We start from the raw sequence: 16,299 nt of genomic DNA on the forward strand, positions 1-16,299 counted from the left end.
GGAAATCGTGTCCACGTCAGCGCGATGTCAGTGCACGCGCCAGGACATCGCGTCCACGTCAGCGCACTCGTGCTGACGTGGACGCGATGTCACCCGCGCGTGAACAGTACCCAACGGTCAAAAATTTGACCGTTGCCCCCCCAGCGGTCAAAAAAAAATTATAAATACCCCCACCCCTTTTTATTTTTTCACAAACAAATCCTCTCTCATATTTCCTCTCAATTCCTCTCAAATTCCTTCTAAAATTCTCTCAATTTCCTTCCAAAATTCTCTCAAATCTATATTTAATTTCAATTCCTCTCAATTTCCTTCAAAAATTCTCTCAAATCCATATTTAATTTAAATTTCTTCTCAATTTCCTTTTTTAAAATAATTTAAATTTTTTTTATATTTTTATAAATCGTAAAAATTTGTCTGATTTCATCAATGGCCGTATCATTGACTCGTCTTGATAGGCATCACATATCGGTGGAACAAATGACAATGGTAAGTATTAAATTTAATTTTTAAATATTATTTAAGAATTTTTTATTTATGCATTTTTAGATAATTATTAATTTATTATTTGTTATAAAAGGCTGTAGATCGGGTATTGGAATACAATATCCGGAATATGCATGCTCCTCCATCACCTTTGGTAGAGAACTACCTGCGGGAAGCGGGTTTCTGGCACGTGGCGACGGTGGGCCGGGGATGCAAGTTGGACCCGAAACTGATCAGTGCGTTGATCGAGAGGTGGAGACCCGAGACGCACACATTCCATCTTCCATGTGGAGAGTGCACTATCACTCTAGAAGACGTTAGTCTGCAGTTGGGATTGCCGGTGGACGGGCACCCAGTCACCGGGTCTGCCCAATCTAGCAATTGGGAGGTGGTGTGCTACGAGCTTTTGGGCGCTATTCCGGAGAAAATAGAGGGAGGTAAGGTCGAGATGGGCTGGTTACGTGACACATTCCCTGATTCGGATGAAGATTCAACCGAAATTGAAAGAATCCGATATGCTCGGACATACATTCTTCAATTAATTGGAGGTTATCTGATGCCCGACACATCACGGAGCTGCGTACATCTAAGATGGCTGTTAAAACTCGTTGAATTTAGAGCAACCGATGAATTTAGTTGGGGGTCTGCCGTCTTGGCAACATTATATCGGGAGATGTGCGGGGCGACGCGACCGAGGAGAGCAAACATCGGAGGTTGCCTGTCACTACTGCAGCCATGGGCACGGTTTCGATTTCTATTTCTACGTCCTCAAGTGAACCACCCATATACATTCTAACTCATAACGAGGTAAATTTTATTATATTACATTTTACAATTATTAGGTAGATTTTTAAAAATAAAAATATGTAACCGGATCAACAGAAGAACAAAATCGATACGTGATAGACAGAACTTTCATTGGCGTCATTCCAAAAATTTTACGCCTAATCCTTTTACGAAGTTCTTTCAAATCTATGTTCTGGTTAAAAACCAGTCGCACCGTATTCTCCAACAAAAAAACAACACCATTCTCGGTGTGGCAAACCTCACCATCGTAGTAAATAACAGCACTAATACGTTCACTCATATTTGAAACTCTAACCTTCTTAGCCTCTCTAAATTGTTTCAGCTGTGACTTATGCATTCTGAGAACATTTTTTGCCTAATTTATAGCCTCAGCCCAAACATGCTACTGTAGCAAAATCACGTCCACGAGGGCGCGATTTCACAAATTCTTCCCAAATAGCATCCTGGTATAAGCGATTTTATATTATTTGCTCAGAAACGTTAAAAAAAATTTAGATTAAAAGACCTACTGTAGCAAAAGCGCGCTGACGAGGCCGCAATTTCACAAATTCTTCTCAAATAGCATCCTGCTAGAAGCGATTTTATACTATTTGCTCAGAAACGTCAAAAAAATAATTATTTCTTCCGTGACCTACTGTAGCAAAAGTGCGTCCACGAGGTTGCGATTTCACAAATTCTTCTCAAATACCATCCTGCTAGAAGCGATTTTATATTATTTTATCAGAAACGTCAACTCGAAATTATTTCTTCCAAGACCCTAAAACCCTAAAAAGCCTGAACCCTAAACCCTAAAAGCCAAAAAAACATAATGTGGGAAAACCCGTGAAATCGCGTCCACGTCAACGCGATGTCAGTGCACGCGCCAGGAAATCGCATCCACGTCAGCAACTCGCGCTGACGTGGACGCGATTTCCTGGCGCGTGCACTGACATCGCGCTGACGTGGACGCGATTTCGCGTTATTTGGATCATTCTGGTAAATAATAAAATAATTGGCCCATTTCGGTATTTTTTGAAAAAATAGGGCTTTTATTGGTAAATTCCCCCAAAATTTCCAAACTAAACCTCAATTCACCAACATAAAAACTTTGTAAATATCTAATAATAATATTTACGAACTCGATTTATGAAAATGAGATCCCGACACCTCCTTTTCCAAAGCCACTAACTTAAGATACAAACCACTTGTACATTGACTAATTGACCAAGTAATAAAATCTATCAAATCTTGATTCACTATATTATTATATTTGACTCATAAATATTAAGTAATAATATTTACAAACTCACTCGTCGAAATTGTGGTCCCGAAACTACTATTTCCGACACCACTAGAAAATGGGTTTTTACATTTCATAAATTTAGAATTTAGTTTCTATATTTTTACTTTTAGGAATTTATCCCCTTTACTTTTCAATTTTCAAAATTCAAGTCCAACTATTAACTCTGTTAAATTATTTTGTTAAATTCAGGTTCATTACAATGTTATTTTTTTATTTCAAAATGTCAAACCAACAAATTTAACAGTGTTAGTAATTGGATTTGAATTTTGAAATCTGAAAAGTAGAGGGACTAATCTTATAAATAAAAGTATAAGGGCTATGCATATTTTAACCTTTAATTAATTTTATGTAATTATTTTGAAAAAATATTTTGTATTTTTTATCATAAAATATTGAAAAAGGGGGGAATAATAGTGTTTGAATCTATATCATCTAGATGCTAGGCCAAAACTATAATCATTGTTTTAACCAAGATAATATACTAATATTTTTAAAATTTGAATGTCATCTATAATTTTTTGTTCTGTTTCAAACTACCATCTTTTTTATTGAAAAAATATTTAACCAACTTTTTTATTTGAAAAAAAGAGCGACTAATAAAAACGTAAATAAAAGAAGAAGAATTTTGATTGTAAATTCTCTAGTTGATTTCTTTTTCCATTAAAAAAAATTAGGGTAGTAGACTATTGCAATTTTTATTTAAATATATATATTCTCAAAATACATATAATTCAACATTATTTTATTAGAATAGGTGTCAAGTAAGTTTTTAATCCATTTGTAAATATGTTCATGGATTGAATTTTATTAACACATGAATGATCAAGTCATTTTTCTTTAGTCTTCCTATTATCCTTTTTTTAGGAATAATCTTCCTATTATTTAGCAATATTTGTTTATTGTTTTATTGCTTGATTTTATTTGAATAATTCTCCACTAATATATGATAACTCATTGGTCATTTCTTTGTATTTAATTATTGTTCTCATCAATAAAAAAGGATAAAAAATTTTCTATTATTCTCATTGTGCACTTATGGTATTAGAGCCCTTCCAATCTCTTATAAGAAGTCGGTCCTATTTTTTCTCCCTTTCTCTTATTACTCGTATACCTTTAAACTTCTTTTTACTCTTATTATTTAATAGGTGTGGTGTATTTATAAGCCAATTTGAAAATCTTAAAAAAAAAGTCTAAACTCAACACTCACTTTCAAGGTACTGTTATTTCTATATGCCTTGATGTTAAAAATTACATTCTCTTATATTTTGTTAGGAACTTTTGCATTCAGAACCTAACTTTAAGATCAATGGGTGTGGAGGTTTGACCAAAAAACCCTAAACCTGGAAACTAAACTTTATCTAATCTTTACACCCATGTGTGTCAATGAACAACTAATAAACCTTAAACCCCTAAAATCCATAACTCAATACCTAAAATCTAAACAGAAATACTAAACCCAAAATCGTAAACTTTATGTAATTAACTTTAGACTTTATATAATTTATTACATTAATTCAATTAAATTTACATTTTATCAGATATTAAATCAAGCATTATGTATGAATTATACCAAAGAAAGCTTAATAGCATATCATTTAAATTATGAGTTATGCAATGTTAAAATTTGATGAATTAATTGCACTATTTTCTTTTCTTTTTTTTTTTGGTGAATGAAAAACACTATAAGAAAACTACCTAGAGATACATCCAAGCCCCCATTGAGGTATTTCAAAAAATTTAGTACCACCATTATTACCAATAGACATTTTAGCTAGACTATCAACCTCTTTATTATAATCTTTAGATACGTGCAGGATCGACCAGTGTGCCAAATTAACCAATAATATATTGATTCTTTTAACCAAAGTGGACATCGACACCTTTGTATCACTCCATTCAGCAACTTGTACTGCCTCTTGACTATCTGATAAGATAAATAATCTATGAAATCCCCTATCAATAGCAATCGCCAAGCCTTCCAAAATGCCCCACAATTCAATATCTAAAACTGAATAGATGCGCACAAAATAGTTATACCCAAGAATACATCTGTTATATCTGTCACGAAGAATTCCCTCAATTGAAGCTAAACTAGAATCCTCTTTTACCGCACCATCATAATTTAACTGAATCCAATTCCTGAACTTGGGCAGAACTGTTATTAGAATTTGCCAGTTGGAAACATTTACCTTTAGTAAAAAGGTATATTACTTAGCCCAATTGTATGAAACTTTAATCAAATATTCAATACTCCACATTATACCTTGGAAGACAAATAAAAAATTTCGAATTTTTTTATTAATAGGGGGTAAGATTTTTATGTTAAAAAAGGTAATAAGAATTTTGAGGCGGATCTTTACATCTATGAATGTCAATATCACTATAATTTTATATTATTATTTTTAAATGATAAGAATAAAATTCCATCATAAAATTTTTAAAGAAAAGTTTGAACCCAATACCCATGTTTATTGAGAGTTGTCTAAAAATGTTCTCGATGACTTTGACACTTATAGATGTAAAGCTCGTTCAATATTTAAAAATATATTTTTTAAAAATTAATCTTAAAATATAAATATTTTGAAAAATAATAAAATATAATATTAAAATAAAAACCTTTTTTTTAGAAATTGGTGGGTTGATTTGAAGTGAAAAAAAATATATCTTGTTTTGCAGTTCTATAGTTTAACAAATTTAAACTAAATAAGCTTAATTTAACACATTTTCTCTCAATTAATTTATCACATTCTAACCTTTTTAATATTTATATCATCATCACATAGAAATTATTTTATGAACCTTTTCCACCACATCATCCATGGTCTCGTTCAATTAAAAAAGGACACATAATCTTTTTTTCCACATTATATATGTATATTTGGACTAAGCTTCTAAATCAAAGATGATGTGTCTTCTTTTAATTGGATGGGACCATAAATGATGTGGTAGAAAAGGTTCATAAACTAATTTTTCCATCAATATAGATAAAAGGATGGCCTTAACCATCTTACCCTTTGCCACGTGGCTTACTAGTTATTTTATTTTTTGACATTATAATAATTTTCAGATTCTTCCTTTATAATAAGTTTAAAACTTGAAATTTAATTTCAATATTTCAAATTTTGATATAATTTTATTTCTTTATTTTTTTTAAATTCATTAGTTAATCAAAATAATTAATATTGTTAATTATTCCGATTAAAATGTGGGCGTCAATCTTTTCTCAATGACCTTATTTCAAAAAATATATATTATGATGAGTTTGAATGAGTACTTTTTAAGAAAAATTCACATCAACATTTTAATTAAAATAGTTAAAGGTGTTAATTAATTGGATTAATTAATGTCATTATTGTAACACTCCATACTCGGCCTAGATGTTAAGACCAAGTCTGGAAAGCTACATCGAATCATTTCAGAAAGTCCAACTTTTAACTATTTAAAGTTTAACTGTCATAAATCATTTAAGAAGTTCAACCACATAGGAATCCAAACTTATAATCAGAAATCCAAGATAAAACACACTATAGTATAAGTTTAATTAAAACGGTAAGATAACTAGATAAAGATGATCGAGCTTTCGACAACTTATAGTTTTTATTAAGCATAAATTATAGAACAGATATTCAGTTCCTCATTATTCAAGCAGATCCCTGAATCAGATACAGAAGCAGAACATAATATATCAATTTCAAATACAGATTACAACAGATATAGATGTAGATTTCCTACCCCCAACTGTTACACCATCTCCGTCCAACCCTACACACCAAAAAGGGTATGAAGTATCCATCCATCCATTCACGCCATGTAGTGGTTGTATGTCACGTTCAAAATGTCGCAGACTAGCTGTTAGAACAGAATGTGATAAGTCACTAGAATCAGATACATATATGTAGCTTAGCCACCAGTCTTGGCAGATTATTAAACTGCCCACACTTTTTCCTTATTCAAACACCCAATGCAGATGTAAATTTATAGATACAGATATAAGCATACAGTGTTACAAATTCATATTATACTCATTTAATACAGAATACAGGTACTCGTCAGTCTACATATCGATGACATATATAACAGTTTGTACAAAAATAGATTATCAGTTGATGAGCTTTATAGCCCAAATCGAACCATACGGACTTTACGGTAGGCCTACGTTCAACTGGAACGATGTTTACGGTCTTAATGAAAAGTCTTAGATTTTGTCCCACACGCCACTATGGATTCACACAGCCTGGAAGGCTGGCCCATGTGGTCTACACGGCCTAGCACACGTCCATGTGGCTCAAAGCAGTGAGTTACACGATCTAACATACGGCCAAGCACACGCTTGTATGACTCAAACACCAATTATCTCTCACATGGCCTAGACACATGCCCGTGTCTCTGGCCCGTGTGACTCTAATTCCAAAACAATGAGTTACACGGCTTGGGCACACGCCCGTGTCGTTGGCTTGTGTGGTTTTAATTCCAAAATAGTGAGTTACACGGCCATGTAGGGTCAACAGCCATGTTTTCTGACTTTCGTAAAATGCAAAAATCGGGGTTTTCGTTACACACCTAGTACGGTTTCATTGTAGAAGCAACCACGCTAATCCTAAAGCCTAAAAATAACATTCAATTGCCGAATCAAACAACTTATTCCCAAAGAAATCGATAACCACATCCAAATTAAAATTACGTCGAATAACTTTGACATGAAAGTCCAACTCAAAAATTTAGCACTTACCCCCATATGTAACAACGAAACACGATCATGATTCGATGAAGGAACTTTACTCCTAAGGTTTTCGCCTAAAAAAGAAACCAAATGATTATTTAACAGAAAGTTCAGAATGAGATGATTGTATTTCAACCTCGACAAGAACAAACAAAGTCGGGCAAAAATAACAGAGAATAACAATGAAACTTACTCCAATACTTGTCAATCTAACGAGAACCAACCCAATTCCGCAACAATCCAATAAAATTTATCACAAGAAAAAGAAAAGAAAAGAAAAAAAAGAAAAGGAAGAATGTTTAGAGAAGAAGAAGATAAGAAAACAACAAAAAAAGAAAAAAAAAAGTTAAAACGTGAAAAAAAAGGATTTTTAAAAAAAATAAAATCAATTAACAAAAGAAAAATTAACTGACTTCACGAAAGAGTGTAAAAATATGTTTAGAGACTTGAACATGTGACCAGAGAGAACATAAAAACTTAACCATTCCAGCAACAGACTCTTTCTTGACATAAAATCACACGGAATTAAACTTAAGTCAGAGGTTCAGGAATAAGGGCTCAATCAAATAAAATAACAAAATTTCCAAAAGCAGAATTTAAACCCCTATTGTCCAGCTCATAGATAGGGAACTTAGCCACAATTACAAAACTTAATTATAACAGGATTTAGCTAACAACACTTAAGTTTTTAAGGCATTACAATTATAATAGTATAGAGACCAAAATTTACCTAAAAAGATTATAGGAACTAAATCTCAAATTTAAACATATCAAAACCATAATATAGCCAAAGATGATCTATACTATTTGTTGGGATCGACCCGATTAAGCAACAAGTAAAAAAAACAGTGGAATAAATTGAGAAATTAAACACACAAATTTAACGTGGAAAACCTCTCCAAAGAGGATAAAAAAACCACGGGCAAAGATAATTTTATTATAATAGCAAAAGAATGAATAGTACAAAAGATGGAGGGAAAAACTAAACCCCGAAAACAAAGAACCCTCAAAATGTAAATACAAAATTCTCTAAATGTGTTATGAGTTCTAATCTCTAACGGGTGTATTTTCTAAGATTGTAAAAGAGCCTATTTATAGGCTAAATTTATAGGTCAAATAATAATAAAATAATCTAGACAATCAGAGTTTGATTGAAACAAATAAACAGAGTTTAACTGAAAGATTATTTTTCAAATTTGACTGAAATAGGAGTCATACTCAATACTAATACATACCAAATAAAAATATACAGATTAAATCTCAAAATTAAGCATAGTATCATAACATGACTGAAGTCATTTCATACCTAACACAATCATCCCTAATCTGTGCTATTATATATAAAAATAAATGATATGGGCATTTCTCATGTTACACATGTTATCACCTTCTATTCTTTTTAGATTATACTCAATATATTATGTTTAAATTTTTTATTTAATCTATATACTTTAATTTTTTTTACATAATTTGGTATCTTAATTTTTATAATATCATTAGTTAATCTAAATACTTTATTCTTATTAAATTGCTAACATGAATTTTTAATAATTGTTAATATTGTTAAAATTCTCTATTAAATCCATGTTCATTACAATACATTTTTATTACATGACCACTAAATGTGTTTTTATTTTAATTTTAATATGTTGCACCAATAAATTTAATAGAAGACTTAACTAGACTCGAATTTTTTAAGTCAAAAATAAAAGAATTAAATTTCAAATGTACAAATAATGCAATGACTTGAAGTGTATTTTAATATTAAAATTTTTATTATATAATTTGATAAAAAAAAGATAATTAAATCAATGTGAGTAAAAAATTAAAATAAGGTAGCCATATTTAAAATTTCATTTTTTTGCAAAGTAAAGAGAAAGATATAGTAATATATTAGGTCCTTAATTTGTAATCATTTTAAAGCATTGAATTCAAATTCAACAAACTTCATTCACATGAAAAATGATGGCATTTTTCTCTCTTATTTATTTATTTTTCATAAAATGATGGCCTATTTATAGGTAAATAATCTTCACCTGCTCTTACTAAAATTTAAAATCATTTAAAACAAAGTTGAAAATTAACATTATTCTCATAGTTGTTCTTCACTGCATTTAAATCAAATCTATCCTACCACTTTTATCACAATAAATTTTCATTGCATTTATAAATATAACATTCATTGGTTTATCACAATAAAAAATTAAATATAAGGAAAAATTGGCATACATTATTAATTTAATTATAAAAAAGTTACGTATTACAAGAGAACTCACTTTAGTATTTTATTTAATTTTTCGTTTCTTTTAATTATTGAGTTTGTATTATTTATCAAATCATTCAAAAATGATAAGAAAAATGAATGTTTGTTGACTTTGTTAACGTGACATCTACACGGTAGCCCATGTGTATGCTATGTCAGTAAAGATAATAAACGTTAACATTTTATTTATTTTAAGGTGATTTGACAAATAATATAAATTTAAATAAAAAAATATAAATAAGTGGTAAATGAGCCTTTATAATGCTAAATCGAAGAGTAGTTAGCATTTAGCAAATTAGAGGAAGCCACCCTCCTATTAAAGCTATCCCTCAAAGTTGCAAATGGCAAAGTCAGATATATAGCAAGTTCAAGCCCTTTATTTTTTTAATAATTTCTTTTTTTTCTCTAAAATTCTCAACACAAAAATGGTGTGTTGGGGAGATTTATCCTATCCTTGTTTGCTTATATTTGGTGTTTATCACAAACTCATGAATTCTTTGTTTGTCCGAATATTAAAAATCAAATTCACAAAAAAGTAAATCCACCATTATTGATTCAAATATATGATTGGATATCTTATTTGACGGTAAATATTAAGTTTGTCCAATGTTCAGCATGAACAAATGTTTTAAGATTCTAATATGATTTCATTGGATCTAACTTATTTTCTATTAACCAAAAATAATAACATCGTTACGATTATAAAATCATAATTTTAATAATGTACCTAACCCATATATACATGTGTGGCTCAGTTTTAAAAGCTAATTTTGTTTTTTTTCCCTTTGATTTTGTACATAAATTAAATTGAAGGTTGGTGAATATTAGAATATGTGATCAATAGAAAAATGGGTACTTAATGATTTTTAAAAGAAAAATATAGAAAAGGGAAAAAAAAGTTGGCTAGATAACTTTTTTAAATCTTCAACTGAATTAGAACAGAGTTGGATAACATTAGAGGAAGAGGGGGATAAGATGGGAGGTGCCGGAAGGGAAATTGATAAAGGTGAATATTATTGCAACTGTGGGAGTTGGCTCGTTAGTTGCTGGGGGGGGGGTGGCCAAGTGGCCAAGGACAATGGGGGACATTGGCTGAGGGGGTTCTCCCGTGAGTTAGGGATTTGTCTAGTGCTGGCAGCTGAGTTATAGAAGGCTTTTAAGGGAGTTAAACTAGCACGGACTAAAAGGGTTAAAAAGATTATCTTAGAGATGAATTGTATAAAGACAATTAACATGTTGAATGGTCAGATTCGATATTAAAATTTATCATGAGAATAAATGTTAAATGAAAAGTCTTTGACGAATCTTATTATGTGGTGCATGGCATTGTGGTGACTGAGACTCTCAATTCAATGATAAAATTTTTCCTCTTGAAAAAAAATATTTAAGAAATATGGAGTTTTTATTGGTGGTTAGGTAAAAGGTTGGAGCTTGGTATGGGAGACACAGGGAGTTAGAATGTTAGATCTTACACAGTTTTGACAAAGTAGCAGTTGTTTATTTGGATTATTTAATGTCCAAATTGTAACATATGTATGTGATAAAAACTGGAACATGAAACAGGTTTGAGCATCAAACTTCAAAGGTGGGGTCATTGTTTTCTAATGAATTAAATTACCTTGAAATTTTTAACATTTTCTTTTCTTAAGATTTATTTCACTTGTTTGTCATGTTCTTTCATGGGGGTGTTTTTTTTCATTTTTTATGCATCCCCTCAAGAAAAAGTGGCAGGTTTTGCCCAAAAACTCGTCTTTTAACTCAAAAACTCTCTCTTTGCTCCTTTTCATGCGAGTAATTCTTCATTTCTTTCATCTTTCTTTTTCTCTCTCTTTCCCTTCCCCCCTCCTCTCTCTCTCTCTCGCTCTCCAAAAAGGCTACAGAAAAGTTGTTTTTATTTATTTATATTTGTATGAAAAAACCACAAAATTTCCCCTCATTTCTTGCCCAGTTTACAACGAGAAATCTTTGTTTTAACAAGGAAAAGGAAGAAAATAAAGGATAACATAAACACAAAATAAATTTATTCCTTTTTTATTACAATTTTTAATCTTTTGAGTATGAATGGTCTTTTACATCTTGAAGAACCAGATTGTTCTGAGTTTGTTGAAGTTGATCCAACTGGAAGATATGGCAGAGTATTCATAAATTAACTTTCTTTTTCCTTTTTTTTTTTAGTTTTGAGTTGAAGTTTTTGATTCTTATACCTTCTTTGTATTGTCCTTTTTCCTTTCTTTCTTTTGTTTGCAGTACAATGAAATCCTTGGAAAAGGAGCTTCAAAGACAGTGTATGGTTCAAAACTCAAATATTTTCCCATTTTTTTTCAATACCCAGTCTATATTTCTTCATTATATTTGCTTCTGTGCATCCTCTTTTCTTTTTCTTTTTTACAGAATTTGAGCTCCATTTGATATTTCCAATGAAGTGTTTTTTGGGGGGGGGCATAACATATATGGTTGATGTTTATTGCAGTTATAGAGCATTTGATGAGTATGAAGGGATTGAAGTTGCTTGGAACCAAGTCAAACTTTATGATTTTCTTCAAAGCCCTGAAGATCTTGAAAGACTGTATTGTGAGATTCATCTCCTTAAGACATTGAAGCACAAGAATATTATGAAGTTCTATACTTCTTGGGTTGACACCGCCAATAGGAACATTAATTTTGTCACTGAAATGTTCACTTCTGGAACTTTAAGACAGTAAGAAAAAAACATGTCCAAAATCTGTGTTTTTTAATGTTAAAAATATGGCTTCTTTTGGTGTTGTTTATTAGATGTTTGATATTTTGTTTATGATGGGGGATCCCCTTGCAGGTATAGGCTAAAGCATAAGAGAGTGAACATTAGAGCAGTGAAGCATTGGTGTAGGCAGATCTTGAGAGGCCTTCTTTATCTCCATAGCCATGATCCCCCTGTGATTCATAGAGATCTTAAATGTGACAATATTTTTGTCAATGGCAACCAAGGAGAAGTTAAGATCGGCGATCTCGGCCTTGCTGCGATTCTCCGCAAATCTCATGCTGCTCATTGTGTTGGTATGTTTTATCTTAACCAATTTTCGGGTTAACTTGAACTGAACTTAAACTTTGGTTGACTCATAGAAATGATTTCAGTACGAAACAATAGACTGTCTTATCTTGTTTGAGAAATATTGAACTTTTCGAGTTGGGGGGGAGGGGGTTGATTCAATAAAATGGAAAGTCACCATTTTTGGGGCTTGCTTTTTCCTCAGGAACACCAGAGTTTATGGCTCCAGAGGTTTACGAAGAAGCCTACAATGAATTAGTTGACATTTATTCGTTCGGAATGTGCATTTTAGAAATGGTTACTTTCGAGTATCCTTATAGCGAATGCACCCATCCGGCTCAAATCTACAAGAAAGTTATCTCCGTAAGGGCTTTTCACTTTGCTTGACTTGCTTTCTCGCTTTGTTTCATCTGCTGGAATGACCGAATTTTCATTAACACGCGTTCTTATTTTTAGGGTAGAAAACCAGATGCTTTGTATAAAGTTAAGGATCCGGAAGTCCGACAATTTGTTGAGAAATGTTTGGCAACTGTGTCTTTGAGGCTATCTGCGAGAGAGTTGTTAAATGACCCTTTTCTACAGATTGATGATTGTGAATATGATTTGAGACAACTAGAATATGGGAGGGAACTTGATGAAGTTGGTCCTCTCATTAGGCTACCGGATCTCGAGTTTCATCACAATAGTAGTTCTTATAGTAACGGATACAAGAATGGTTATGGTTACGAAACACCAAATGAATGGGGGTATCATCCTGCTGAAATTGAACCAAGTGGAATCGAGCTTTTTAAATATCAAGAGGATGAACATGCTGCAAATGTAGACATAAGCATCAAGGGGAAGATGGGAAATGATGGTGGTATCTTTTTGAGACTTCGGATTGTCGATAAAGAAGGTTAGGAACATATTTCATCCGTTCTTGTCAACTTTTTCTTTGTGGAGATCTGACTTGAACTTTCTCCTTTTTTTGTCAACTTGCAGGTCGTATTAGAAACATATATTTCCCATTCGATGTTGAAACTGATACAGCATTGAGTGTTGCTACTGAAATGGTTTCAGAATTGGATATCACTGACCAAGATGTGACTAAAATAGCCGATATGATCGATGGAGAAATTGCTTCCTTAGTACCTGGTTGGAGACGAGGGCCGGGAATTGATGAATCACCGCGCTTTTCGAATCAGAACTTTTGTCACAATTGTGCTTCGAACCGTACATCTACCGGCTCCCTCTTAGATTTTTTGACACATAATGGAGGTGTCAAAGACTCGCGAGTTCTTCAGTGTTGTAGAACTGGATGTGCTTCAATGCATGGCCGGTTTGAAGAGATTACTTTTCAAGTTGAGGAATCCGAGCATTGTGTGACAGATGGTGCACCGAACGAGTCAAGCCAGTCGGACAATTTGCATTACCAGGAAATATGGGATCAGCACGAAAATCATGAACTTAGACAGAGAAATTCAGACGAAGAGTTTGATAAATCAGATCAATCATTCTTGGCAAATGGTGATAAAGAAGTTAGAGAAGAAAAGAAAATCCAATCTCCTAACAGAAATTCAATCCAATGTTTGACAAGCTCTCGGTCTTTCTCTGAAGTTCATTCATTATACTGTGATCTCTCCGACAATTACGAGAATGAAGTCCAACAGGAACTGAGATGGCTTAAAGCAAAGTACCAGATGGAATTAAGAGAACTTAGAGATCAACAACAATTAGGAATTGTATCAGACTCTTCAAACTGCAGTAACAAAGCCAAGAACAGGAACAATGACATTCCGCCATTATCGACTTTTGCCCCTAACAAGCATTTTAACTCAGATTTCCATGATAATAAGAATAAGAGGTGCCCCGATTCAGCTAACCGAGGGGGCCGGTATCGCAAACCGGCAGAATCTCCAAGAGTTAAGGAGATGGTCACTGCTCAAAATTTCTGTACTGGATCACTGCTTCCACAATCTCTTCATAGAACAACTTCCCTTCCAGTTGATGCTGTTGATATATAATGTAAGACTCTGCATTCTTTTGAACATTTCTCTACATTTTTAGAGGCTGAAATAATATGAAATCAACCCCTTTTTATTTTTTGGTCCATCAATGTTCAATCCAATTAGTTTTTCTCTATAATATCATACAAAAACCGACATCTTTGCCGTCTTATAATGTTGAACTTCCAGTGATGGAGATTCGGTTTTAGCTTTTTGAATATATAAACATAATAGTAACTCAAGAGCCTAAAACACAAAGGCATTGCATGTTGGAATTGAGTGGATGAATCATGAAGCATATAATATTGCCATCTTTCTAGCCGGCCAGGCCAATCATGTGCCAACAAAAAGCAAAAAAGAGCTGGCCAATGACAAGTTTTCCAGGAGCTTTAACATTTGATGCTAAAAAGTGTCCCATTTAGATCTGGTAATCCAATCCTTTCTTATTATGTTGGTGTATTTTCTTGTGTCATAATCATCAGATTTTAAGATAAAAACTTTTTAGTATGAGTTTTAACTTTGCATGTCTTGTGAGCCTCTCGTTATATAAAATTTAAGGTAAATATATATAAATATATTATTCATGTGGTATGAAGATGCCCCATGGTATCAATGATTGATTGGGAGTTTCAAAAGGGCAGTAAATTAGATGGGACCCCAATGGGGGGGGTATGGAGGATGAGATTGAGAATCATGTTCCATCCCATGCATTTGCATATTAAATCTCTTTGAGCTTGGCCCCACTCACCTATCATCATGTTCCAATGAACAGAGGACATCCCTCTGCTGACCTCATTATCCTATCTTTTCATAAAATTTAAACACCATATACAAATATAATTAAATATGTAAATATATATATGTAAATGTGAATAGCTGGATGGAGTATTAAAATTGATTAAGTCCAGAAATAATGAATAATGGTGGCCTTACAGATTGTACAGATGTTGGTACAAGCATTGAAGTGTGAAGATGGGTTGGTCAAAGTTTTCAAAGCACTGTTTTTGATTTAATAAATTAATGGAAAGGTTGCTTTTATGCCTCCAATCCAATAGGGGGGAATTATCCCTTGTCAAAAAAGTAATTAATATAATTATAATTTCAGAGGCAAAGTGGAGACCAACTCATTGATTTAAGAGGATTTACCAACTTTCACTTCTTTTTTTCTATTTGAGAATTCAGTCAAAAATATTAGAATAATAATTTAACAAGTATATCGAATTTTAACTCGATTAGTATGGATATTATTATCAATGTAGGAGCATATGAGTTTAAGTGCGTTGAAACGTATTATACTCTTATTTATGGGTTGATAAGAGACTATGAGTAATTCTAAACATTCTTTAAAAAAAAACAAATATAATCAGAACATATAATAAAACTATTAAAAAAATAATAAGTTAACAATAATCACATTTTTAAATCGTCTTTCCCCTTCTTTTGAACGTTTAAATTGAGATATTCTGGAAAAGAAAAAAAAAGGAATCTTGGAATGGGCCAAAAAGAGATTGAAAATTTTGGATGAAGGCATGTTACAATATTATTCACGTGGCTGAAATTAAAATGGATAATTTTCCTTTTTTTACTACTTTTTAATATTGAAAATTTACTTTTGGATAAATAAAATGGAAAAAATAAAGAAAAGTATGCATTAACATGTAATCTTAATAACTTTTGCATACTTTTTTACTGTATCTTTTTTATCCTTTTCATATTGTGTTCAAAGCAAAAGCA

The 16,299-nt window shown here is 32.2% G+C and overlaps 1 protein-coding gene and 1 long non-coding RNA gene across 3 annotated transcripts; one reads left to right on the forward strand and one right to left on the reverse strand.

Moving 5' to 3' along the window:
* Nucleotides 1–6,150: 6,150 nt before the first annotated feature.
* Nucleotides 6,151–8,016, reverse strand: LOC121223338 (uncharacterized). 2 transcript variants are annotated; one of them, XR_005920679.1, is made up of 4 exons: nt 7,486–8,016; nt 7,302–7,366; nt 6,305–6,421; nt 6,151–6,225 (listed from the first exon to the last, which is right to left on the reverse strand). It is a non-coding gene; the product is annotated as an uncharacterized lncRNA (long non-coding RNA). The 2 variants fall into 2 exon arrangements; XR_005920678.1 differs by having other exon boundaries at nt 6,151–6,421.
* A 3,190-nt stretch (nt 8,017–11,206) lies between these two features.
* Nucleotides 11,207–14,671, forward strand: LOC107945971 (probable serine/threonine-protein kinase WNK9). The gene is made up of 7 exons (XM_041104597.1): nt 11,207–11,690; nt 11,803–11,840; nt 12,026–12,253; nt 12,368–12,588; nt 12,786–12,943; nt 13,037–13,475; nt 13,562–14,671. Exons 1-7 carry the CDS (start codon nt 11,613–11,615, stop codon nt 14,581–14,583), a joined length of 2,184 nt encoding a protein of 727 aa, XP_040960531.1. The 5' UTR covers nt 11,207–11,612; the 3' UTR covers nt 14,584–14,671.
* Nucleotides 14,672–16,299: the final 1,628 nt, after the last annotated feature.

This window comes from Gossypium hirsutum, chromosome D11 (assembly GCF_007990345.1).
Source record: "Gossypium hirsutum isolate 1008001.06 chromosome D11, Gossypium_hirsutum_v2.1, whole genome shotgun sequence".
Taxonomy (NCBI): Eukaryota; Viridiplantae; Streptophyta; class Magnoliopsida; order Malvales; family Malvaceae; genus Gossypium; species Gossypium hirsutum.